Consider the following 27,376-nt stretch of genomic DNA (forward strand, 5'->3'; position numbering starts at 1 on the left):
TGAGATTATCCTCAAATAATTATGTAATAGTTGTGACAGGCTTAAAACTGTGTCCTAGGATGTAGAGAACATCCTAGGACATCCATCCTTCCGGAGGCTCCCCCCCCCTCTTTCCCCCGTAGCTCCATCTGATTGGCTCCCCTCCACAGCAGCACCCATGCATGTGTCCCCAGTCCCCACCTGGGAGTACATCAACACTGCATGTCAACATGACCTCTGAGAGGACGTGGGAGGGCGGAGCGGTGGAGGGAGACAGAGGAGAGGAGACATAGGAGAGGAGAGAGGAGAGAAAGGAGAGGAGAGGAGGGAGAGGAGACATAGGAGAGGAGAGAGGAGAGGAAGACAGAGGAGAGGAAGACAGAGGAGAGGAGAGGAAGACAGAGGAGAGGAAGACAGAGGAGAGGAGAGGAGAGGGGAGGGGAGGGGAGGGGAGAGGAGAGGAGAGGAGAGGAGAGGAGAGGAGAGGAGAGGAGAGGAGAGGAGAGGGAGCAGGAGAGGGAGCAGGAGGACATTGAGGCTCCATTCATCATATCAGCGGCATTGAGTGTACATGAGTCTGCTGTTCTGAGCGTTATCATTGGACCAACGCCTCCATCACAGGGCTTCATTTATTAAGACTGCCAGTGGATCGATATGGCAGACATACACTCTGCACTGGTGACAAGATAATCTCATCATCATGAGTTGGGCTTGGGTCATCAGCAACGTGAGCTATGGCAATTCTTATACAAGATGACACGAGCCTCCTAGACAAAGGAAGGGAAACAGAGAATGTGTGTTTACGTGTGTGTGTGTGTGTGTGTGTGTGTGTGTGTGTGTGTGTGTGTGTGTGTGTGTGTGTGTGTGTGTGTGTGTGTGTGTGTGTGTGTGTGCGTGCGTGCGTGCGTGCGTGCGTGCGTGCGTGCGTGCGTGCGTGCGTGCGTGCGTGCGTGCGTGCGTGCGTGCGTGCGTGCGTGCGTGCGTGCGTGCGTGCGTGCGTGTGTGTGTGTGTCTGTGTTTGTGAGATTGAGAGCACTTGAACATTATTATAAGTCCTATTCATCAAACAATGCTCAGAGCCACGCAGTATGCTAACATATTTCTGTAGACTCTGTATCAAAAGCAGAATTTAAATCAATCAGAACCCAGTCCGGAGTTTGATCCATCTGTTCAACAACCAACACAGCAACAAAAAAAGATGTATTTCTTAAGCACAATTAACCCAGCGAGGGGCTTATTGAACAGTAAAAAAGGGGTAGAATGGTAGGATTAGGAACACCGCTTTAGAACGACTGCTGGAGTGAAACCCGCCTGAAAGAGCAGACGCAGCGAAAACGATTTGTTGACAAAATTGTGTATTCTAGTCACCACTTAGCAAGCTTTTCCTTTTTTTTTGTATGTTTGTTTAGGAAACAGTTCCTAAAAGCACCGAGTCATTCTTCTCTGTTACCACAAACAGATAACAGCCGGCGTCTGTCAATTCCCTCCAGGGCTCCAAACGCGGGAGTCAGATTTCAAACTGTGAACATTACGAATACAATGGCTGACAGAAAGCGACAGTGGGATCTCTCTTAAGCCTAAGGAAATTAACCGGAAATATATTGAAAACAAAAGGTTTTGAAGGGGTTAATTGAATAATTGAGAAACACATTTTTTTGGTGATAGATATATGTTTTATCCCACAATGTTGTAACCCATTTTTTTCACCCAGTGTCAATTATCTAATGTAATCCTGGGCGCTACACTTCCTCTGCCAACCTGGGGGGCGAGCATCGGACTGACCTCATGCTTCCTTCTATGCATGAGGAGTCCAAGCTGCTTCTTTTCACCTGACAGGGGAGAGTTTCCCCGGCCGGACGTAGCGCGTGAAAGGAACACGTTATTCCGACCAGTTCCGTTCCCCTCCATCAGGCGCCCCGGCTGGCCAGGGGGAGGCAGTTTAGAGACCAGGATTACTGCATGTTTTTGTGAGGGTACTATACCCTGGGGGACACGGGGAGAACATGCAAACTACACACAGAAAGGCCCTTTCTGTGTGATTTTATAATAATTTACTAAATGTATTATTCCGATTAACCATTAAACCTTGTAATATACCTTGTTGTACGATGGTGGATTACAAAAATAACCATTACGCTGGCACGATGCGACACATTGTGAGCTTATATTTCTGTGTGCGACACCATCATTATGATGGAGTGTAATGAAGCCAGCATCAGCTCTTATCAGACACAGTGGTGTGTGTGTGTGTGTGTGTGTGTGTGTGTGTGTGTGTGTGTGTGTGTCCACCATGCAAAGCAAATGCTGGCAGGATACATATAGAAATGATATTCCTCAAATTACAAAATTGACATTCCCGGATGGATTACAGTGATGTAAACGTGTGTGTACGTGTCTGTGTGTGCGTGCGTGCTTGCGTATGCAGCAAGATGAGATGAAATCTGTTTATGCTGGCTTGTTTAGTGGAGGTGGAGATGTGGACAAAATGAGATGAGATTCATGGTTTATTCCTCCATTCAGTTAATGACATAATATATTATTGAGGTTATATTTTGTGGGTGAGAAAGAGACAGAGAGAGAGAGAGCTACTCCCACCTCATACTAATGAGGTAGAGGGATTCACATAACTCATTTCCTTTGCTTGGTTGTCTATACAGCAGCACATACGTGCAAAGTGAAAAGAAAATCCTTGAGTTTTAATTTTACTCTGAGTGAAAAAAGGACCATACAAATATATATATATATATATATATATATATGTATATATATATATCAAAAAAGAGAAAAACCTTCCAAGGAAGGGACTGCACACTCCAGGGAACAGAGACGGACAACTTACTGCATCAACTTATTTATTAGCACGACGCGTTTTGCCGTGAGCTTCGCCAGGTGCTATGGATATACAGTATATATAACAAGTAAGACGCGCAAACGCGGGAAGCGAACGCAGCTCGTAAATTGCAATAACAACAATTAGAATAAATTACGTACTTTTTTTTTGTTTTTAGTTAGTCATTTTTTAAAGTTTTCTACTGTGTGTGTGTGTGTGTGTGTGTGTGTGTGTGTGCTACAGCTGCGCCCTCTGGTGGCGGGCGGGTGGTGTCACAGCGGGACAGACAGACACACAGACACACAGACATGATCTGTAGGGTCTCATAGTTAGTGCTCACTGCATTCGCAATCACTGCGTTCGCAACTATATATATATATATATATATATATATATATATATATATATATATATATATATATACTGTATATATATTTTCTTTTACTGTGCCTGGGGCACGGTGATGGAGGATACAGCAGAAATAAAAGCTCTCTTGGAATTGGAAGGGCGCCAAGACACAGCAACGCTAGTTCCACGTTGTTTGACTTTGGGAGCATCTGAGCATTTGATTTACAGTGAGGAGACCCAGCTGCTGATCAAAGAAACATGTTGCCATGTTACGCACGCACGCACACACACGCATAGTCTTTCTGTGAGCCTTGCACGTCAGTTCACATTATTACAGGGTTCAGTCCAATCCTACCTGGGAACGTTCTATGCACCATCAACAATTCTGGGTCTTACACCCTGCTGTTCAAATCATTCAGCCAGAGGACCCCGTGGGGAGGGGGGTTCAAAGGTTACCCAGGGGGGGGGGGGGGAACCCCGGCCAAAACGAAGAGAAGAGCGTGGCTAATGCTCCAGAGCACAGCTGGTGGTGGACGGTATAGCACAAGGTGCATGTGTGGCATGCACATCCAGACCTACACACGCAACCACACACAGAGGCTGAATCTTAGCGGGATCCCTGTGCTGTCTGGAAGGTTTGCAATGTGGGTTTCTTTTTCTTTTTGTGCGCGTTTCCTCCTTTCAACCAGGTTATTCTTCCCCACGTTCCTTGGATGTTGTTGTTGGCTATAATGCCTGCAACACCTTGAGGTCTAGCAGTTTAATATTTGCCACAGGAGGCGTGAACAGAAACAACAACAAGAAGTGACTTTCTGCATGTCTGGAGAGCTAAACTTTTAAAGTGCGTCTCCCTCCCCAGAGGAAACACGAGGGTGTTGGGTTCACTCGATTGAATGTGTTTTAAAAGTAAAACGTTCCGTGTGTCAGTGGCAGTGTGGTTCTATCCATCTGAGGAGTAGGCGTGTATTTGCAACAGCACAGAGCTGTGCCTAAACTCGCAGCATCAACAGGGTCGGGAAAAACAACACCGGCTGTCCCAAAAGACGACAGCACCGAACAAAATGGCTGGCAATACAAAAGAAACCCCATTAGCCTCTAAATGGCCTTACAGAATCAGAATGGAAAAACGTCCAATATAATTGTTTCAAAGAAACACTGGGTTTAACTTTAAAGCTCTTTGGATGGAAGTGTATACCGACGGAACTCGCAAAGTACTCAAAGAATGTAGAACCTGTTGAATAATGTAAATTATATACCACAGGTCGTTTCGAGGAAGCAATCTGATTGGTTGAAACAGCCTTCTAGCCGTGGGTTAAACCAGCACCATTCACCACCTAATCAAAACAAAGAATCCAGCTGCTCTGTTTTCCCAGAGCGCTAGCAAACTCGGTGGTCGTAGTGACTACATCTGTCATTAAAAATATCTTTTTTTTTTCAGCGATTTTCTGAGTTTTAAGGGTAACTGTATGTTGTATAATTGCAATATTACACTGGAGGGTGTGGTTCAACGTGATTATTGCCACTACAGTGATGCATGCGGAACTCGACTACGTCTCGTTCCTGATCGCATCACTGTCATGGCAATAATCACGTTAAACCACGCCCTCGAGTGTAATATTGCTTAATTGTGCATTTACAGTATATAACAGCTTGCTCAGGATTCAATACAAAGCCAGGCGTAGCCAGTGATCAAAACCCTCTACCACAGGGGTGGGCAACTGGCGGCCCGGGGGCCACATGCGGCCCCCACCTTCACTTAATGCGGCCCGCATGTTAATACCAGGAAACTGATAGTAGTAGTACTATCAGTCATGATTGAAATAGTATTGATTTCAATTCAGCTGTGACAATTCCAAACCCGCTTTAATTACTTCATGACTAGTATTAAATGACTAGTAGCCTACTTAATGACTATATTAAAATGTTAGTATTTTTGTGTCCAATGTAGTTATGTTAACAAACATTTGAAATTCAATAAAAAGGTTATACTTTTCAGGATTCCAATTCAAAAATAAAGCAAAAAAATATTCAGATGTTTTTTCAAATATAGCAAAAAATTGCCGATTGCGACGCGTTTTGAGCTTGTAGATCGTAGGACAGTAATATGCACTGTGGCCCCTCTGGAGTGTGGAAATATAGTGGCCCTCTTCATCATCAAAGTTGCCCACCCTGATCTACCACCTGAGCCACTGCCTGTCGTACAATGGCCGCTCAGAAATCATTCTGTATTCATCTAAACCCTCGACTCACCACATACTGCACACACACTTTGAAACGGAAACATGAAAGGTACGGTCTAATTATATAAACCGTGCCATCTCCACGTGGTCAGTTTACCCACTGACTGAGAGTAGAGCTTAAAAGTGCCTGGCTAATTCTCCATCGCAGCGGTCAGATTGTGCGGTCAGTCTTTCTCTCCATTTGAAAAAATGGTGTTCTTCTCTTCCTACTCAATACTAAATACTAATAGGTCAAATAAACAGAGATTAAAATAGGGTGTATTTTGAATCCCAAAATGCAGTTCATATTTAAGGGACGCAATAAAACAACGACCTCTGCATCCACGTGATGCACTAATGTACTACTGTACTGTTTTGTATTTATTTTGCTAGCTTTAGTTATAATAATCATTTCTTATTCTGTTTTCTATATGAATATAACCACATATTCATCAGGGTTGCTTTCATTTTTGAGAAGTTCGCTTCCACCTCTGTCTCCCATCTCATACAAAACATGCTATGTTCTTGCAAATGTCATGGAAATCTCCAAAGATCTGATTGCAGGATGTTTCTCTACTCTACACACCTCTCTCTCTGCTCCCTGTAACCTCTCACTCTGTCTTCTGTCATGTACTGTAATCACTGCATCACCCCCGCAGGTGGGAAGCATCTACATAACGAGAAATTTTGATTGGTCCAACGGTTTGCAAGATTAGCTCCACACACACACGCGCACATACACACACACACACACACGCACACACCATATTTCTTTATTGTAATCGTTATACTTTACTGTATTTTTGCCGAATCTTTCCCCCTTCCCATCTGGCCCCCCGCTCTATAGGCCAGTCAATCTAAGCTATAAAAGGGGGTGTGACCCTAAAGAAATTGTAATAGTAAACGTTCAAGGTTTTTTTTTATGATCCATACTATGGTCATCCAAATAACATTAAAAATTGATACAAGAAATTGAATTATGCTTTACGTAGCATGTCAAACTACCAGGGGTTATTCAATTATGATTCTGAACCCATTCCACGCATTAGTTTCACACGAAAAGCACTCCTTGGGCTAAATTCAGCCATGGCCGAATCTTAAATTGACTGGCCTATATTCCCTCATGCCGACAATCGTGTAGCAGGAGATCATAAGATGTTTATCGTGACATCTTCCACTTGCCTTTGATTTGTTAAAACGCTATGATTTATTAATGGCATGGGAAGCTGCGCTGTGCTCTACAACACCGGCCTACTGCCACGGCTTCCAGATGCAAGCAAACAACCCGCTGCACACACCACATGAATACCAACCAACACAGTGAAATAGCAGCGTTAAATGTACAAATGGACCAAATCCACCCTTACGGTGGGAATTTGACTGTGTCGATGCATACAAAACCATCGGTTTCAACAACAAAATGTTCCACTTTGACTTTTAAGAAGAACTAAACTAAACATAGTTCACTCCCCAGAGTGACATTCTTAGGTTTTGACTGCACTTCCCTTTCAGTAGAACAGCATCGATCATAGAAGCTTAGGGGAGATGAAGAAAAATAAAACTATCCCATTAATAATTCAAAGGAATTCAGCGTGTGGTGTTTGTTATGTATAGTAGTGGCAGGCAAGCAGGTCTGTGTCTGCCTGAGAAAATATGAAGACACATCCCAGGGCAAAGCCGATAAGGCCCTTTTTAATGTACTGACAAGCAACAACCTAAAATAAAACAAATCTTGAACCTTGGGGCTCTGAAGAGCTCAACCCTGGGAGGGAAGAGTACACAAGTACACAAATTACACGTTGCCTCTATGAACCACCTCGCCCTAAAACAAACACCCGAGTCTGTGCAGAATATTCACTGCCTGCAGAGGAAGGACAAACACGTTTATAGAACAAAATAGTACAATATAGTGGCATTAAGTAATATACGATGAGAGCTAGGGGAAGGTATGGAATGGAATAAAGAGTGCTTTTCCATTCGCTGCCTATTGAAGCATGGGAGCGATTTCAATACAATACAATCCTCTCTGTGTTAGTTTAACTTTAACTCATATATAATAGACACATTAAATGAACACTCGAGACGTCACAGCCACTGGTGTAGTGAGTGGTGCACGTGTGCAAATGCACAGGTGCGCTCGACCACAACCAGCATTATGATGTTTTTTGTTCGATAAACTTTTGTTAGGTTTACGTGACATTTACATATTTTTAAGTTTAGTTTTTCATGTAGATCTTTGTTTACAAAAATAAAGATGGACGGTGGATGCTGATCCTGAATATGGCTTTTGAAACTAGTTTGAAACCTGGTCAGACCAACACATTCTACTGGACCAACGCATCTCTAATGGAGAGAATAGCGTCTTTAATTTCTGGCTATCGTTTTCCTTAAGTAGCCTACAGATCTGCATGCTACACTACTACAGAACTACAGCGGTATCATACAGAACTACAGCGGTATCATACAGAACTACAGCGGTATCATACAGAACTACAGCGGTATCATACAGAACTACAGCGGTATCATACAGAACTACAGCGGTATCATACATGTACAGTAGTAGTGTGACAGTAGTATGAAATGTACAGCCACGTACGCCAACGGTGCTCCTATTGGTCAAGGATTGGCTTATATGGACATCAACTTGCCTGCCTAGAAAAGGACCCTCCAAACTATAAACTCCTCTCATGATCGTCTTCGCCAGAGAAGAACCAGACATTGTGTCTGTTTTGCGCACGTAGTGCACGCACACGCACGCACACGCACACACACACACACACACACACACACACACACACACACACACACACACACACACACACACACACACACACACACACACACACACACACACACAACTCTCCTCAAGGCGCATTAGTATGCACATGCTCACCCTATGAATATCAAATATATTATATTGATAAACTACATGTATTACATTTATATGTAACCAGTGATTCGCTATATGGAGACACAAAGGAGACGTGTTGTGTCTCTGTAGGAAACTACTGCTGGGTCATCAAATTATTGGCTTAGGAATGCGACAAAAGCAAGACAAAAATCAATATATTCAAGTCTCCATGGTGTGAGGGGGAAATATCCCTTCAGGCATCCTATATATATCTGTTTCCTTTCAGCCGAGTCAATGAGCATTCTTGTATGAGGGCCTGCAGGCCTTCCGGAGCCTGTTCTATTGCATGTGATGTGACTGTAGTGTACAGTGTCTGCACTAACCAAAACAACAGGAAGAACATATTCTGGAGCAATAGAAAAGCAGGTACATGTAACTTTAATACATTTATTGTATCAACTTATACAGTATACCTACTAGTGCAACCCTAGCAATGTCAAGTGATGGCTATAAGACCCCCTGACACCCTTGTGCCATGATTCTACACAAGGCAGATTGTCGCCACCTAAAGGTGGTTTTTATAGCACTTCTGTTTTTCCCCCTCACCTCCACAGCACCTGCTCTATGTCATCACGGATGGCCACCCACTGAACAGGATTCAATTAATTGAACAGTTTCTTCACTTAATTCAATTAAAGCACTCCATAATAAAAAAGGATTATCAAACCAAATAGATTATAATTGCCTTTAATAGCTGTATTATGTGTTTGATTACTTCCACTTGAAGTTACTCTGTGAAAATGGGAAAGAGTGGGGAAAAAACCCACACATAAACCAGGCAGTGACCCACAGCGCAGCACGGCTGGAAACACAACCCTAGACGAGAGTGGCACTGACTGGGCACCAGCTTGCTCTTTGAGGGCGAATTACTTGAAAATCCCCCTTTTTCTTTCCAGTCTAGAACACTGAGGAACTCAGCAGTGGATTGGCTTTAACCTTGATTCCACAGTAAGTAATATATCCCTTCAACGCCTTAAGCAGAATTAGGCATCATTACATATCATCCATCTCCTTAGCCGAGGAATTCTCTTTACAAATGAAATGAAAGCTCTCTCCCTCTCCACCGCTGCCTGGGCCCGGTGTCGGCCCAGTAGTCACTGCTGTACGATAAGGCCGGCAGAGCCCTACGTTCTCATATTATTCCACTCTCCCAGCTAGAAGCGCTTCTCTCTGTCTGTGGCTCTGCACCGTGATAAAACATCATTAGATGCCGGCAGCAGAGTGTGTTGAGAGACTGGGAGAGTCACAGAGGCAGAGCTACAGTTCCTGCTAGCTACAGCATGGATGAAGGGAGCAGTAAAGGTGCCCTTGTGAAAACTGTCTGAGCAAAAGATATGCCCCCCCCCCCCCCCCACTCTCTCTCTTATCTAACTTTATTTATTTTTCTTATTTAGCCTCCCCTCCCATGGTAGCTGTACAGTGACAGATAGGCAGAGTGGCCTTGGGATCGATGGAGGGGGGAATTCTGTCTTTGTTTCCTGACATATTTCCCATAGCCACTCTGCCCTGACTCAGGTTACTTACTGTCCACACTAAGGGAGGGAAAAGGAGGAGGAGCAGGAGGACGAGAGAGAGAGAAAGAGAGAGGCTATGTGGGGAAAGGGATATGCCTTGGTAAGTTGGTATGTCTTTAGAAGAAATCTGACGCCCCGGGCCAATCTCCCACTACACAGGTTTATGTTGAATAATACAACATAGAGCACCCAGCACACCTCATGTGTTGTGAGGGGACCGTCCCTCCATGAGCAACAACACAGTAAAACATGTGTTGAGGAGACTATGACTAAAACTAAAATAGAAAATTGCTTGCCAAAACAACGACTGGGCAATTATTCTGTCCCTCTGATTAGGAAGCCTCAGCGGGCAGTGGTGCCGACCTCTGCCCTCTGCAGCTGGCTCATAATAGAAGCAGGACATGGAGTGAGAAGAGTGGACATCCCTCCCTTCCTCCCTGGTGAGAACGTGTCACATGTGATCACTGTGATCCTCACATCCGTGCACGGCATAAATAGTAAACATAGCAGACACAAAAGATAAGCACAACAATAGAGGGAGCCGGGCATGATAGAAAGTGTATGCAGCCCATTAGTATGAACTAGGAAACAGTCACATATATTTCTCGCTAAATTATAGCAAGCTAGAAACAGCCAGAGAGTGACAACAGCACAAGCTTATATATACAGCCTGTACTCATCACAAAATATGTTGACAAAATAATGGAAAAACACAAGAACAATCAATAGGAAAGTTAATCCAGCTGAACTAAATAATCCTCAAAGCAATATTATATAGATAAATGAATTAATTTCACCGTATGTCACTGCAAAAATTACATCTGCAGAAAAAAAGCTTAAATAAAAATGCAAACTAAGTGTTTCGTAACGTTATGTGATGAACTTTAAAATGATTGCATGCAGTGTTAATATGATATCACACTTGGTGATTGGGCCTAGTTCTGTTTATGGAGATTTTGCAATTCATCAACTATCAAGACCCACACAAATCCACAGAATGCTAATAAGGCATAAGAGAGAGATAATACACAATACCAAGAAGAAGTAAGTTATTGATTGAGCTCTTTATTAAGACTTAGTGCGGCTACAGTAAGTGTATTTTTAACCACAAAAGCTCATTATTGGATGATGAGAAGATGATATATCATCTCTGTGGGAGCAGTCAATAGATCATATCCAGTCGTCCACTCCAGATATGCTGTTTGTTCAAGCATGCCAACTATCTAATAATCCACAAGATGTGTTTCTTCCACAGGAATTAATTAACATTAATTCTGCAATGACGGTCAGTGAATCCAAACTGATTCAAGATCTATGGCCAAATAAAAGATAAACCGATTCCTCTTGTATTTTAACATAGCCACTGAAGGTTTACTTTGTTTAACCCTTCTGATGCCAGCTCTTTAATGTTATAATTGTCTCTGTAAGATTTTTCCCCTTTTTCCTTATTTGAGACACACACTAAACTCTTGTGGATTAATTTAACTCTGAGAACTAAAAGTGGACCCAAACTGACCCTTACGAGTCGTTACTTGTTTACGATTATGTTAACTTCATAGAGAATGTTTCTGTAGAAATTTGATGGGGATACAGTTTTCTGAGGACTGAAGACGTACAATCAAAGACAATGGCATATTTTCTGTGAAACAGTGGACATGCGGTTGGTGGGTGTGTGTAGTACTAGTACTGGAGACTGGGCCTACCTGTATGATGGACATGCGGTTGGTGGCTGTATCCGTGGTACTGGAGACCGGGCCCGTGAAGCTGGTGTGGCATCCCACATGGCCCTGTTGGGGCACGCTGAGGTTGTTGGTGGTGGGCTTGAGGTACATGACCTCCGACCTCGGCGAGCTGAGCGGCAGGCGGGTCTGGTAGTCGAAGTACATGGGGGAGGTGGCCAGGGAGGGGCTGCTCACCACGTTCATGACGTTCATGGCGTCTCTCTCCTCCACCTCGCTCTGCACCAGCATGATGTCGTTCTTGTTGATCTTTTTCTTCTTGCCCTTCCCCAGCTGCGGGTGCGAGTACTCCGCGATGCGGCAGTTGTACGTGCGGATCTCCTTGTTTTCCCTCTTGCACTTTATCGCGATGGTGACCATGGCCGCGAGCAGCATCACGGAGATGATGCTCAGCGTCACGATGAGCGGGAGGGACATGTCCCAGTTGCGGTTCTCCTCGTTGATGCGCGGCTCGCCGCCCGCCAGCGGCCCGTTGTAGGCCTTGACGATGAGCCGGGCGGCGGCGGTGAGAGTGGGCTTCCCGTGGTCCATTACCCGAATGATGAGCTCCACGCTGGGACTCACGTCCTCCCAGGACGGGTGGGACGTCCGCACCTCTCCGGTCACCGGGTCGATCTCAAACAGGTGCTCCTCGTTGCCGTCCGAGATCTCATAGGTGAGCCGCCCGCTCTCGCCGTAGTCGTTGTCCACCGCCCGCACCGTGGTGACGATGTAGCCCACGCCGACGTTGCGCGGCACGTGGATCTCGGCGGTGTCGTTCTGCAGCAGGGGCAGAACAATGACGGGGATGTTGTCGTTGACGTCGAGGACGCTGATGCGCACGGTGGTGTTGCTCTCCAGGTGAGGGGAGCCGTTGTCTTTGGCCAGGACCTTGAAGTCAAAGTATTTCACTTGCTCATAATTGAAGGACCTCACGGCGTAGATGGCACCGTTCGCGGCGTTGACGTTGACGTAGGTGTTCACATCGCCGCCGCTCACGTTGGAGTTGATTATGCTGTAGTACACCGTGCCGTTCTGGCCAAGGTCCGGGTCGTGGGCCAGAACCGAGCCCAGGTATTCTCCAGGGATGTTATTCTCTGGGATCTGAAGGAGATACACAGACTTGGTGAAGCGAGGGACGTTGTCGTTCTCATCTAGGATCTTCACGGTGAAGGACTTGGTAGAGTTTAGAGGGGGGAGGCCATTATCTTTGGCCACGATGGTGACGTTATACTCGTCTTGCATCTCTCTGTCCAGAGGCCGGTCTGTCACCACGGTGTAGAAGTTATCGTAGTTCTCCTCTAATTTAAAAGGGACATTTCCCAGCACTCTGCACTGAAGCTGGCCATTCCTGCCCGAGTCCTTGTCTGTGACACGGACGAGAGCAATGACAGTGCCTGGGGGTGCTGCCTCACTGATGGCACCCTGTCTCACAGACACGAAGCCTATCGACGGCCAGTTATCGTTCCTATCCAGCACTTTAACAGTGACTTTACAATGTCCAGGGATTGGGTTTGGGCCCAAGTCCTTTGCCTGGATGTCAATCTCAATAATTGGGCTCTCTTCGTAGTCGATTTCTCCCTGAATCTTTACGACCCCTGTTCTTGAATCTATTGAGAATAGTTCCCGGATTCTCTCTGGGGCATAGCCACTAAAAGAATATACTACCTGCCCATTGTTACCCTCATCAGGGTCAGTGGCATTTAAATCAATCAGGACCTTTCCAGGGGGGGAATTCTCGGGGATTTCCACCACATACGATGGCTGGTCAAACACGGGGCTATTATCATTGGAATCAATAACTTTAACATTGATCTGCATTGTCCCTGACCTGGGATATTCTCCGCCATCGGTGGCCGAGAGAATGAGCGTGTGATGATTGCGTTCCTCTCGGTCCAGCGGTCGCTGAATAACTAATTCTGGGAATTTTGTCCCGTCCCCGCGGGCTTTCACTTCCAAGGAAAATAGATTGTAGTCGTCTCGTGTGATCTGATAGGTTTTCAGGCCGTTTTCCCCCGCATCCGGGTCGTGTGCACTGGTCAAGGGAAAGCGTGTACCCGGAGCCGCGTTCTCCGAGATGTCAATATCAATCTGATCCGACGGGAAAGTGGGCGAGTTGTCATTGATGTCCTGAATATCAACTTTGATCATGCAGATCTCCTTGTCGTTGGCAAACACCTCCATGGAGAGCTGGCACTTGGGGTTCCTCCGACAGAGCGTCTCTCTGTCGATGCGCTGCTTGGTGTACAGCAGTCCGCTCTGGGGGTCCACATCGATGAGATGAGGGGCAGAGTTCTCCAGGACCCTGAAGTTGGCCTTCTTACCCTGTCCCGGCCCCGTCGCCTCCAGCCCGATTCTAGCATCTTTGGCAATGTTCCCGATCACAGTACCCGGTCCCTGTTCCTCCGGGACCGAATAGTTCAGGTTTTTCAACGTCAGGGCTTGCGCCCATAATAGCAGGAAAAAGAAAATGGAAAGATACATCCCCTGTGCCGTGAGAGACCTGTGTAATTTTGAGGTGTTTCACGCTTCCTTTGACTTGTTGATATGCCGTCCAAATGTGTTATTTAATTTATTCATGATCAAACAATCAGTTCTGTTCATGGTGTGATTGTGAGGTACTCAAGTGCTCTCTGTAGGCCTAGGTATTCATCTTCCTTGATTGTCTCTTTGCGCCCCCAACTCTCTCCCTCTCTCTCTCCCTTCCAGCAATCGGTGGTGCTGAATACCTAATTTATATTCAGCTGAGCGCCCAGGCTCATCTGAGCAATAATCGCAATCCAGCCTCCACGAAACAGAATCGTCCTTGTACGTGCTCCTTTCTTACCACCTTTAAGACAAAAATGAGAAGAAAACTGTTGATTAATAACTGCTGCCGTTTATGATTGAAAAAAAAATCTACAATATAGAAAATAACCTTCGCTGTACTTTGACAAGCAACCTTACCAGATCCACCGCTGAAGCTAAATTACAACACGGGTCTCATGCGTAATTCATCTACACTATTATAATGGGAAGCCTGTCAATTAGTTAACCTTGAGAAGCCATCGGTGTGCCGGCCAGATAGCCTACAGCTAGTCTTTACTATCCCTCTTGAAGATCATTTAGCACATTATTACAATGAACAGGACATCCGTGCACGTACCAGCGCAGCCTCATACATCTCCGTGTGAGCGACTTGACAGGAACATTAATAATGGCCCATTTTACGGGGGGGAAAAAGGAAAAAAACCCGAACAGGCGAACTTTAATACGTGTAAGTAACACCGCAGGCATATCTGAAGCCATAGACCTTTTATTATTGTGGCATTCATATGAATATGGACAGAATGAGCCTCAAACCCGCGTATTCAGGCTATTCAATAATAATAATAATAAATACATAATACAGGAATCACCACAAATGCTCTCCGCTACCATTTCACAAGACGTGCTATAGTTATAAGAAGCTGTTGCATCCTCTAGCACAGGCATGGTTGGTTGCCAAAGCAATACCCATACCTCTATAAAAATGCACATTAAACATTACACTAACGGGAAAATAACAAGAGCAAAAATATAAACTCACCTAAAATCGTAATAATAATCCGTTTAAAAGCAATGCCAGTTCAGCCAGGGGCAGGTTTTTGGAGAGAGTTCCCCTGCACACCACCTCCAGTGTCACTGCTATCTGTTCCCCGTGTCGAAAGAGCCACCAGTCTCCGACACACACTGACTACAGTGCAGCCGCTGTCGGGAGGGGAGAAAAAAAGTGCTCCAGAAAAGTATGACTGTAATGTCAATGAGCTGAAGTCCTCTCCTCTCCCGTCTGATTAGGATGCAGGAGCGAGCTTTGCGCTTGCTTGCTGCGCCTGCAGTGAGTCACCGTGCTTCTTCCGCGGAATTGTTTTTGAAAGATGCGATTCGAAAAATCCCAGATGAAGTATACACGTATAGATCCAAGAATATTAACAATGCCAACCGATCTCTTCTCCTTCTTCCCCCCTCCAACTGAAACAAACAGCTAGTGCTGGGTGACTGATTCCCGTAGTGTCCTTGCCACCGTCCGCTGTCCTCCCGTAAAGTCCACAGAGCCACACAGGAGCAAAATGATGATAGGCCAGCTGTTCAATGACAACGTCCGATATGATATTACCGTAGGTTCTTTTTATATGGTTGCCAAAAAAAACCCGTTATTTTACTAGATATAAAATAAAGCTGTTAGGCTATTTGGTATTTTACGCACGTCGGGTCCACCCCTTGCCATGTAGAGCGCTTCTTCTCACTGACTAAACTCCCGGACACCGCATGGTGCATTAAACATTGTCGCTGCTCCCACTGCCAGCCAATGGATTTGAAGAGGTGGGAGAGGAGGAGGGATTCAAACGCCGCTTTAGGTACAGGGTACAGATGATTGGTGGTCCGCAGTTCACCGGTGATGCATCTTTTCAAATATCACAGCTCATTGTTGTATCGCTGCCTGGAGAGAGGCTTGGGGACGCTCAGAGGCTAGTGTGGTGTGGGCGTCAAATTGCATTCGTTTGAAATTCAATAGGGCTACAAAATTACTTAAGTATGAATTTAATTAAAGTGGTCCAACTTGTGCTTATTGGCTGTACATCATATTACACTTAAAATAGTCATAATCAACATACAAAACACATAGACCTATACCTATACAACAACACAGTGCCATACTGTCAGCTAGAGATAAATGGATACAATTTAATTCCCACGTTTACACAATTTAAATTATCTGATATGGATTCCAAAATTCCAAAATAAAAAAATAACATTTTCAAATGGAATCTGGAAATCAACTGAAAGCAGGCTTATAGAGTAGGCTATGGTTTGCATCATTTTGGCAACTAAATATAAAACCATTATGAAAAAGCTTATTTTAATCCAAAGGAGAGGGATCATCCTGAGGGAAGTTGAGTCTTTATTTGCAACTAGACTTTTTTTTCTCTCTCTCTCTCTCTCTCTCTCTCTCTCTCTCTCTCTCTCTCTCTCTCTCTCTCTCTCTCTCTCTCTCTCTCTCTCTCTCTCTCTCTCTCTCTCTCTCTCTCTCTCTCTCTCTCTCTCTCTCTCTCTCTCTCTCTCTCTCTCTCTCTCTCTCTCTCTCTCTCAATTCAATTTCAAAAGGCTTTATTGGCATGATAAATATGTTCTACATTGCCAAAGCATACATACAACACAACCAAAGTCAACATTGCGCACACAGAGACAACAACTCTCTGCGCACACAGAGACAACAACACACATCCCAAAAATAATGAACAACAAGCAATACAGTATTAACCCCATTTAGGCCTGACCTCGAAATTAAAAAAAGTCCTTAATCCTCCAGTTTTCTGAAATAAATATTTTCACGATTTTTCAAAAATAGCAGACCTACAAGCTCGGCTTGTAGATGGTAAATGAATCAACTCGATCTTGTCCTCAGGAGTACAGGAGCATCCTCTCTGTCAATCATATCAATGGAGTAGGGCAGTAGGCTATTTGAAATTTGCACAAAAAAAAAGAAAAAACTGCCAAATAGAATTCCAATAGCAAGGACCACCTTCAATACAAACCCAATCCATGGGTTTCCCAAAGTGGGGACCCCTGGGGGTACTTGAGGGAGTTCCAGGGAGTCACTAGCTAAGGAACCAAATGGACCCTTATGGGTCTGTAACTCACAGTGTACAAATTTGTACACTCTCTGAGTGTATTGGTTCCATTTGTACACTCTCAGAGTTAAATTAACAGTGGTTTTACAATATAAATTGGGGTACCAGAGATAGAAATGCCATTAAATCGGGGGTCCGTGGCATAATGTGTGTGAAATTAATATGTTTTGGGAATCACTGCTAGAGCCGTAAAAATCCTCCCTTATCGGAGTCACTGGCATGTTTTCAAATGGGGGGTCCGTGGCCTAATAAATGTTGATTTGGGGGTCCTTGACACGAAAAAGTTTAGGAACCACTGACCTAATCGACAACCAATGTGTGTGTAATGCCCAAAGCCCTATACTTCTGGCACTACTGGTTACTGACGGTTCGGAGGTTGTTCATATTTATTCAAAGTCCAAAGCCCTATACTTCAGTCTAGAAATTAAATACAATAAAATAAACATAAACTGCCATTAACGCATACAGAGACCATCAGCCTAACAAACACAGTTTAAAACAGTGTGCCTCTGCCTGTCAGCAACACCTGTGCTCAATCAGGGACTAGGCTTAAATACCCTGGGTAACCATGGCAACTTTGGCCTCGCCCATGCCCTGCTGTGATGTCATCAATATATATACCATTTAAAATCAGTAGACATCGTATGGCTCTTACAGTGTGTTTCTCTCTAGGGTCGTCCTCTGTTAAACATGTGTTAGGTGTTCAACAGATTTAGTATGAGAGTTTGAAATTAATGAAACCGAGTTAAATGAATGAATGAACTTGATTGTTGTATAGAGCAGGAGGGAATAATATGGTTACATGAGTGTTTATAGTAAAAAACGGAAGTCACAACTTGGTGTGGTGTGGAGGAAAAGGCATTGTTTGTGTATCTGTGAGGTCATGTAGATATAGGTAACAAGCAGGCTGTTCTTTCCAAGAAGGCTCAGTTTCTTCAGTGTGCAACAAGATGCTGGAGACGTTCAATCAGACTGTAATGGCTAAATATAGGCCTCTTCTTTGCAATCACCTGCTGGGCGTTGGGGATACAAACACTCTGAACAGGCTGGTGAGGAGTATGACTCAGTCGTCAGTGTTAACCATTCAGACAGATGGCGGAGGAAACCACGAGGGCACCAATAACATCAGGAGCAAATTAGGGGTCCAGTGTCTCTCTGGGGGAGCCGGGGTGGAACTGGGAACCTTGCGGTCCCCATCTGGCTGCTTTACCGGCCACTCTACTCCTGAGCCACTGCCGTCCTTGATGGAGTGGAGGAGGTGGTGGTGAAGGTGAAAAGAGTGAGGGAAGCTGGAGGTTATCATGGATTCACGGCCAACCCCTTCTGCCCCCTTCCTTCCACAAAGAGATAGAAAGGCAATTGAGCAAGAGAGGAAATTACAGATTCATCTTCCCCCGGTGGAGGTGGAGGACTTGGTCTGTCCTTATTTGTATAGCCATGGGGTAGGCTAGGCACCTGAGGGTCGCTCTCCTCGGCCAATAGACAAATAACTGTCTGACTGACATGTACTGCACGGATAGTGTCCACTGGGGGTGGCAATGAAGGACCGGGAAGTCTGGCGTAGCATTGTGGAATCCATGATCTCGACCAGGATGGAAAATTGATGACGATGACTGCACGCATACACTGTATAGTAATGTCATGTATTCCTCAGTAACACATGTTGTTATTGTACTGATAATGCTGTTGATTCTGTATTGATATTGTCATAATGGCACTGTGATTGTATAGTAATTGTGTCTGAATAATGGTAAATGGTAAATGGTGCATTTATATAGCGCCCTTTATCCAAGGCGCTTTACATAGATTGTGCATTACCGGTACATTCACCCATTCATACACCGATTGCGGCAGAAGCCATGCAAGGTACCAACCAGCACATCGGGAGCAATTTGGCTGGGGTTCAGTGTCTTGCCCAAGGACACTTTCGACATGTAAACAAGAGGAGCCGGGATTCGAACCGCCGACCCATGGATCATTGGACGACCTGCTCTACCTCCTGAGCCACAGTCGTAAGGTACAGTAGGCTACTGCATGGGTTCCCAAAGTGAGGTCCAACTAATTAGATTAGTTGATGGGTGGCTCTTCTACCACTGGAGCGGTGGTGGTGGTTTGCTCTTCACCGCGGCTCGTGACGTCATGTTGTAGTTCGGTGGTCACCTAACCACCGAAAATCCAGACTATGTATCCTTTATAATGCCACTGTTTTAGGTGACAAGTGGCCTGTTATAGTGCCACTATTTTAGGTGACAAGTGGCCTGTTATAGCTCCACTATTTTAGGTGACAAGTGGCCTGTTATAGCTCCACTATTTTAGGTGACAAGTGGCCTGTTATAGCTCCTGTTTTAGGTGACAAGTGGCGTGTTAAAGCTCCGCCCATGCTGGGGTCACTCAAATGGTTATGAATGAATCGATACATCCAAAGGGGAGAACGAATGTGCTTAGTAAGTTCCATTACATTTTGATATCTTGTGTGGCCGAACGGGAAACAATCAGAATCAGCTGTATTGTCACATCACATCACAGTTTTCAGCTAAAAAATGTTTTTTGTGCATAGTTCCCATCGTGTCATTTCCCCCCCCAAAAAAGGGAAAAAAAGAAAGGGAACATTCCTAGTATATTATTGAAAGTCACCAATTGCAACAATACAGGGAATAATATCAAAGTCATGCCATAATACATAGATAAGTCTATAAGTCTAATAAATGTCAAAATAATACTCAAACAAGAGTCGACATCAAGTATAAAGAAGACAGACAGACAGACAGACAGACAGACAGACAGACAGACAGACAGTAACAATAAAAAGATTAACATCAGTGAAGGTGAAGTGAAGGCTAGTACATCTTCAATTGTTTCTTCAATTCTACCAATACATGCAAGTTCAAGCCCTGAATCGAGTAAAGTAAGTGTTATTTTTAAAAGCTTCTGAATTATAATGCCCACATTTTTGTGGGTGTTTTCTTAATTGGAACGATGCCGGCATGTGGATGTGACCTCTGAGAAAGAATAATTATAGGACCTCTGAATAAATGCACAAAAGACACCTTGTTACATGTGCTGCACTGTGAGGAAGAGATTCAGCTTTTTCATAGATTTCATAGCTTCATAGCCTTGTTTGACAGCACTATCAAGGTTGTGTACATTTATGCTTTTAGTTTGTTTACACCATTTTGTATTTTCAGACATTTAAGCACTTAAACCCTCAGGGTACTTAGTAAACTTGACCTGTGTACTTGGTATACTTGGCTATAGCCTGCTGTTTAGCTGTACAATTAAAACAGCAATTATACTGTATCTCAAAGATACAGTATAGGTCACAGAATACAGCATACAGCTGCACCGCCCACTGGCTGGAGTGTTTGAGGGTCCAGTGGGTCCAGAATGCGTCGTATAGTAGGCTACTGATCCAGTCAGTGTATCTGCATTCTGCACAATAACATTCTTCCCAGATGAAATGTCTACATCGTAGCATAAACGACGTGGCAGAATTCTTTGCCGTTATAGTGTCTCTTGGCTCTTTTTAGTCGGGCAGGGTCAAGGACAGCCATCTATGAACCGATAATAATAATAATAATAAATTGCATTTTTATAGCGCTGTGCTAAAAGCGCTTTACAATGGTTCATTCATTCATATATTGGGAGGTGAAGCGACAAACAGTCGACCCCAGCGTCCTCACTTCCCACATTCACACACCAATGGTGGCGAGCTCAGACCGACCGACTCACTGGAGGCAATGTAGTGTTCAGTGTCTTGCCCAAGGACAGTTCGACATGTGGACAGGAGGAGCTGGGATTCGAACCACCGACCCAGGGATCATTGGACAACCTGCTCTACCTCCTGAGCCACAGCCTCCCACGATAGCTGGCAGTGTCATGGTGCATGCTGCATGCACACTGGATCTGTCCACGTCTCTCTGCAAATCATATCCTAATCCTGCAAACCACCTGTAGTCAATACCTATGAGCAGAATTATACAGAATGTGATTATTGTGTGTCGGATCAGATTAGCGTTGATCAGAACACACACACTCACTCACACACATGCATGCACACATGCATGCATGCATACACAATTACACATAAAGTACGCACGCACGCAAACAGACCCACCAACGCCCCTAGTCTCAACCCCATGGGACTCTTCGACATGCTGACAGTGACACAACCCCCCCCCCCCCCCCCCCCCTCTAGCCTAGACACCTTATCCAATGTCTGCAGACTGTTGGCAACATTTGGAAACATGTGGAAATCGTCGGAGCCAAAACACGTGTATCGAGAGAGAGAGAGACTAGTTTGCACTAGCAAGCAGTGTTGTTTTTGGCAGCAACATTTGATTTTAGTTTTAGTCATAGTCTTCTGAATAGTTTTATTCACATTTTAGTCACCATGAATGTTTTAGTGTTCGTCTAGTTTTAGTCGACTAAATGTCATGGGATTTTAGTCGACTAAATCTACGGTTGATTTAGTCGACTAAAATGTATTTTGGCGGGCCTTTAGGCTGATGGCTGATTTTACACTTGCTGAAAATAGCCGATGTACAAGCTCACAACGCGCCGCGCTGCGACACGTTGTGAGCTTGTAGATCGGCTATTTTCAGCATGCAACCAAGTGTAAAATGACTTATACTGGATCTCTTGTCCACTAGTAGTCCCTTCCTAACATTTTAGACTAGTTTTTATTTATTGACGAAATTGTCGATATATTTAGTCTTAATTTTAGTCATCATAGCTTAGTTTTCAATTAGTTTCTATTTAGTTTTTGTCAGTGAAAAAAAGGTAGTCGACGAACATTTTGTCGTTTAGTTTTAGTCGACGAAAACGACAGTGCTAGCAAAGCCACCATAACTAGCATGCAGCCAACAGCTGAGTGGACCGACGTGTCAACGGGTTCTGCTTTGTCTCCTAGCAACATGACAGCGTTGGGATGATGAAACCACTGCTCCTCTTCACTTTCTTCCTGACCTTTTGTGACAGAAAGACTCAGGGATGAGGATCGTTCGATAGTCAGATAGTCGTAAACCAAAGCTCAGTAATAACCAGTGGGTTTGAGAAATCAATGTCAACGTGTTCATAAATGCTGAAGATAAATGTCACATCACTGTCTAAGGTGTACACACGGTGTGTGTGTGTGTGTGTGGGTGTATTCAAATAGATGCAGTCTGTATTCACTATACTGGTCAGGTGTGCATTATCGCGACTGTCACATTTACTATGAAAACCTGCATCTCCCGTCAGTTGGTCGGCTCCATATATGGTCACGCCTCGTGACATCACGCCTCGTGACACGTCATGCCACCATATGGCCATCTCCATATATGAAGATCAGCTAAAATGAATATCAAATATCTTAATACTGAATCTTAAAAACTATCTCTGGCGTTCACATAAGCCTGAGTAGATGATGAAATCCATCCATCTTCAACCGCTTATCCGTAGTCAGGTCACGGGGGCAACAGCTCCACCAGAGTGCTCCAGACTTCCCTCTCCAGAGCAACATTAGTGACTTCCTCCTGGGGGATTCCGAGACATTCCCAGGCCAGTGCGAGTCGATGTGTTTCCTCCAACTGCACCTTGGTCTGCCCCGGGGTCTCCTCCCAGTGGGAAGTGATCCTTGGTCTGCCCCGGGGTCTCCTCCCAGTGGGACGTGCGTCGAGGACCTCCCTAGGGAGACGCCCGAGAGGCATCCTAACCAGATGCCCGAACCACCTATAAGCTGGCTCCTTTCCAGGCGATGGAGCAGTGGTTCTACTCTGAGTCTCTCTCGTGTGACTGAACTTCTCACCCTATCTCTAAGGGAGATGCAGCCAGCCACCCGTTGAAGAAAACTCATTTCTCAGATGATGAAATGACCGAAATAAAGCCAAGTGCCATGGCCGAGGTAGTAATAATACAACAAAAGTAAAGTCCGCCCACGCACGCAGCAATTTGGGGTTCAGTGTCTTGCCCAAGGAGACTTCGACATGTAGGGGTAACGCAGGCAGATGTCTGAAGAGCCAAGAGGCTGTCCACCATGGTGTAAGCCAAGGAACCTTAATAAATAAATTAAATATATTTTTTAAGCTTTGGAGCATTGTGTGCGGACCTTACGTTTGTTCTAAAGGCTCTAATAGTGTGTGTAACAGTCAGTAACGGTAACAACTTTTCCACATTTCTATTTATTTAGTTATTCTAGTGCAGTGTAAAATCCTCAGTGTTCATTTAGTTCACAAAGTGCACCCATGTGACATTGAGTCAGACATTTCCAAATTGTGTAATATTTCAAATATGGTAAGTAATCACAAAATAATTATCTATTTCCTCCAAGACCACATAGTTGCCACAGCAACCTTCGATGCCTTTGCCAAATAACATATCCCGTGTCTCAGAACCACCTCCCTCAGAGCTTAAACAATGTCTGCAGTATCATCTGCACTCGATGAAATGTCACCAGCGCTGCAGGAGATAAACCACGCCATTAGCAGCTTCTTCATTAGGCCAATTAACGACCCTCAGGAAATGCACCGACAGAAAGTGTATTTTGGATGGGCTGCCGCGGTGAACAGATACATTAAAAAACAATTTTGTAATTTAATTAGAATCTAATGGCGATGGTCTTTGTTCAGGTGGTAATAAGAGAGAGAGAGAGAGAGAGAGAGAGAGAGAGAGAGAGAGAGAGAGCTTCTCGTTTTTACTCTTTTACTGCATGTCTTTCACTTACATTTTCCTTATTCCAGTCATCCCTCCCTCAACCGATACAAGATGTAGGCTCCTCCACTCTTCCAATATAAAGCAACTGAAGTGACAGTGTGTAAGAGCGGTTGTTGTGAAGCGCCATTCACACTGAGTACTATCCAAACTGTAATGATGACTATTTTTCACATTGTATTATTTCTATAGGAGTGAACTCTGCCATCCACTTGACTTACCGTAGAACGATTTTCAAAAACACATTTTTATAGTTATATGGTTATATAGCGCTCAGACAGTGTGAATGTACTGTTCTTTGCATTTTATCGAGAGCTATAATGTCAGAGCCATGTTTCACCAACTGGTAGAACACAACTGTCATGTCCTCTCAACATTATGACTTATGTATAGACTACATGTCACTCAACAGAGGGTCAGGTTTCTGGTTTTGTGCAATTGTTCCCCATCTTCTTCAATTACATCATGTTGCAGGAGACAGTGAGGCCAGTGCAGCATGTCAGTGGACAGTGGTCAGTGGACAGTGAGGCCAGTGCAGCATGTCAGTGAGTCAGGAGACAGTGAGGCCAGTGCAGCATGTCAGTGGTAAGGAGACAGTGAGGCCAGTGCAGCATGTCAGTGGACAGTGTGGTCAGGAGACAGTGAGGCCAGTGCAGCATGTCAGTGGTCAGGAGACAGTGAGGCCAGTGCAGCATGTCAGTGGACAGTGGACAGGAGACAGTGAGGCCAGTGCAGCATGTCAGTGGCATGCCTTATGTGGCAAGTTTTCAGGATCAGGTCATTTTTGTCCTTCATTCCAGTTAATAAAGTAGCCTATGTTACCAGATTTGACTGCAAGCCTGCCATCGCGCAGCTTTTCACCATGCAGAGGAGGGGGTTTTTTTCTTCAAAATGAGTTAATATCACAGGCAGACTCTTCACATACTCTGTGCGAGCAGCAACCGGGAGGGGGGGAGTGGAGAAGGGGGAGACATGTGAGAATTTTGGCTGCCCCCAAATATGTCCCCCCCCCCCCAGTTATAAAATGCTATCTGCGCCCCTGCAAACAAGGTCTATAGTAGATCGCCTCTCAGCAGACCGCTGAGCAAGACTCTTGCCTTGTTTAGTGTTCTGATGAGCAAGAACCAACCTGGTATAGAGATAACAGTATGAATTAAAAACAACCGTGGAAAAAGTTCAGTATCTGCAGTAAGAGAACTATAGTGCATGATTCACGTTTATTTGCTGAATGCTTATGGCCGATACTGTAGAAACAATTATTTATCCAAAAAATAAGGGGAAATTGCCAGGTATGAAACAAGCCCTTATGCTTAGTTATGTGAAATCATTGTGGAGTCCACTGCAATGATTGGGGCCAAAAATAGAAGCTGCCTTCTTGGCATTTAGTATCTTTCCTGTTTTTTTAATTTTTATCAGCTCGCCGGTCTGATCTGTAGGGAGTGCAACGTAAGAGCTTGTTTATAAATGACTTGCTATAATTTATTTATTTTAGCAGAGACTAAAGATATTTCCTTTGTTCTTTGTTTCAAGTGAATAAACGTTAGAGCGCTGGAAACATGAAGAAAACCCCTATTAAACATACCCGCTAACATTCGGTCTAACTGTGTGTGTGTGTGTGTGTGTGTGTGTGTGTGTGTGTGTGTGTGTGTGTGTGTGTGTGTGTGTGTGTGTGTGTGTGTGTGTGCGTGCGCGCAGCGTAGGCATTCATTGTAACGTTTATTCACTTGAAACAAAGAAAAGAAAATATCTTTTGGTCTCTGCTAAAACATTTTTTTATAGCAATTCATTTTTAAACAAGCTGGTCCATCCAAGCAAAATGACCCCAAAAAACTCATATGAAGAACCAGCCATTGTGTGTGCGTGCGCGCGCGTGCATGCGCGCGTGCGTGCGTGTGTCTCATCTGTCGGTTATAGTGTGTTTCCATAAACATGCCTGTTTGCGTGTACGTACCGTACACTAAATCCATGCTTTGCATGGATCTGGGGTTGTCATTGCATTGCATTGTCATTTCTACTCAATAGAAAATACACAATACATTCAATTCACATTGAACTTACCGGTATTACAGTTTAATTGTGCCGTGCTATAGGCTTGGCCTTTCCTGCTCCCCTACGTCTTTTCACCAGAGACACGACACATGCCTTCTACACACAAAGATCTCCAATTAACCCATTTAGGCCTGACGTTGAAATTAAAAAAAAATCACACCCATGTGAACTGAGTGGTGCAGCAACTCCCCTCTCTCTCTCTCTCTCTCTCTCTCTCTGTTTCTGGCACAACAGCACCACTTTTGCCCCTACTGGTACTCTAAACATAGTCACATAGGTTAGGACGGACATTGCTGTTCCTTGGAGTGGCACTGGTTGCACCACTCAAAAATGTCTTCTAAATCATGACAGTTTTCTGAAATAATATTTCATCTCAAGGAACCCCAAAAAATGTATGTAATTGGCCGCCGACCCCCATCTGAAAACATGTTGTTCCAGGGACACCCCCCAGAAGCAAAGATTTGAGTTAAAAAAACTTAAAACATTCGCTCTGAAAGAATATATATTCATAGATTTGCGCCAAATTTTCACGATTCTTCAAAAATAGCCGATCTACAAGCTCGTAGCGCGGCACTCGGTGCCGCGCTATGAGCTTGTAGATCTGCTATTTTTGCAATAGCTAAAGTATAACATAATGACACCACAATGACACAATATAACACCAAGAGGGGTTCCCGCCCAGACTGGGTTAAATGCTGTAGCTGCATGCATGCTCACACGCTGAGCTCCAGCAGCAGCAGATGAGGCTGGACAACAGGGTGACACCGTGGTAATAAGATGAGAGTAGTGTGAACAGAGCCATGTGGTTTTTCATTCATCCTGAGATGCAGAGCGCCGTTATGTATTCATCTATCTACCCACCCACCCGGAGAGCCAGGTGTGATGGCTGACTTTGTACAACGCTTGAGTGTCTGTTCATTTATTATCTGATCTCAGAGGTAAGTTGACAGTCTGCACTGTGCCGTACTGTATATAGTGGCCAAGGCTCAAACCTGTCGTGGACATGATTGACAGACAGTTTATAAAGCAGCACTAGCCACCACAGCCATCCATACATCATTTTTGTGCACAACGTATATGAATTAAAGGAGAATTCCATACTAGAAGGCTTTCTTACCTGTATTTGTAGTTGTTATGTCCCCAGCAAAGAGGTCCAGGTGTTATTTTGTGCAAAAGTGCATTATTGGCTATTTCCCCTAATAAGCCCTCAATGGGGGTTATGGGTTTTTGTGCTAATTCACTTATTCCCATCGAAATAAGTAGTAAAGTGTGCCGCTTGGGATACTATTTACATTATGAAGAGAGGATATATACTTTTTTTTTAAATATATATCTTATGATTTTTGAGCGATGGAAATAAGCGAATTAGCACAACACCCCATAGCCCCATTCGATTCAATGCAAACCATGGGCTTATGGTAGGGGAAATAGCCAATAATACACTTTTGCACAAAATAAACACCTGGACCT

The 27,376-nt window shown here is 44.4% G+C and overlaps 1 protein-coding gene across 2 annotated transcripts in view; it reads right to left on the bottom strand.

The window, feature by feature from the left end:
• Window positions 1-27,376, bottom strand: part of LOC310854968 (protocadherin-17-like) — a 319,220-nt gene that overhangs the window by 63,687 nt on the left and 228,157 nt on the right. Inside the window, exon 2 of one of the 2 annotated variants that reach the window (XM_083759752.1) lies at window positions 11,505-14,006. In XM_083759752.1, coding sequence (XP_083615878.1) covers window positions 11,505-14,003 — 2,499 coding nt within the window. In that variant the 5' untranslated portion in view covers window positions 14,004-14,006. Of the gene's footprint in view, window positions 1-11,504; window positions 14,325-27,376 lie in introns of those variants that run through there. The other variant, XM_083759753.1, reaches the window with a different exon arrangement.

This window comes from Protomyctophum parallelum (genome assembly GCF_964188405.1).
Source record: "Protomyctophum parallelum genome assembly, chromosome: 2".
NCBI lineage: Eukaryota > Metazoa > Chordata > Actinopteri > Myctophiformes > Myctophidae > Protomyctophum > Protomyctophum parallelum.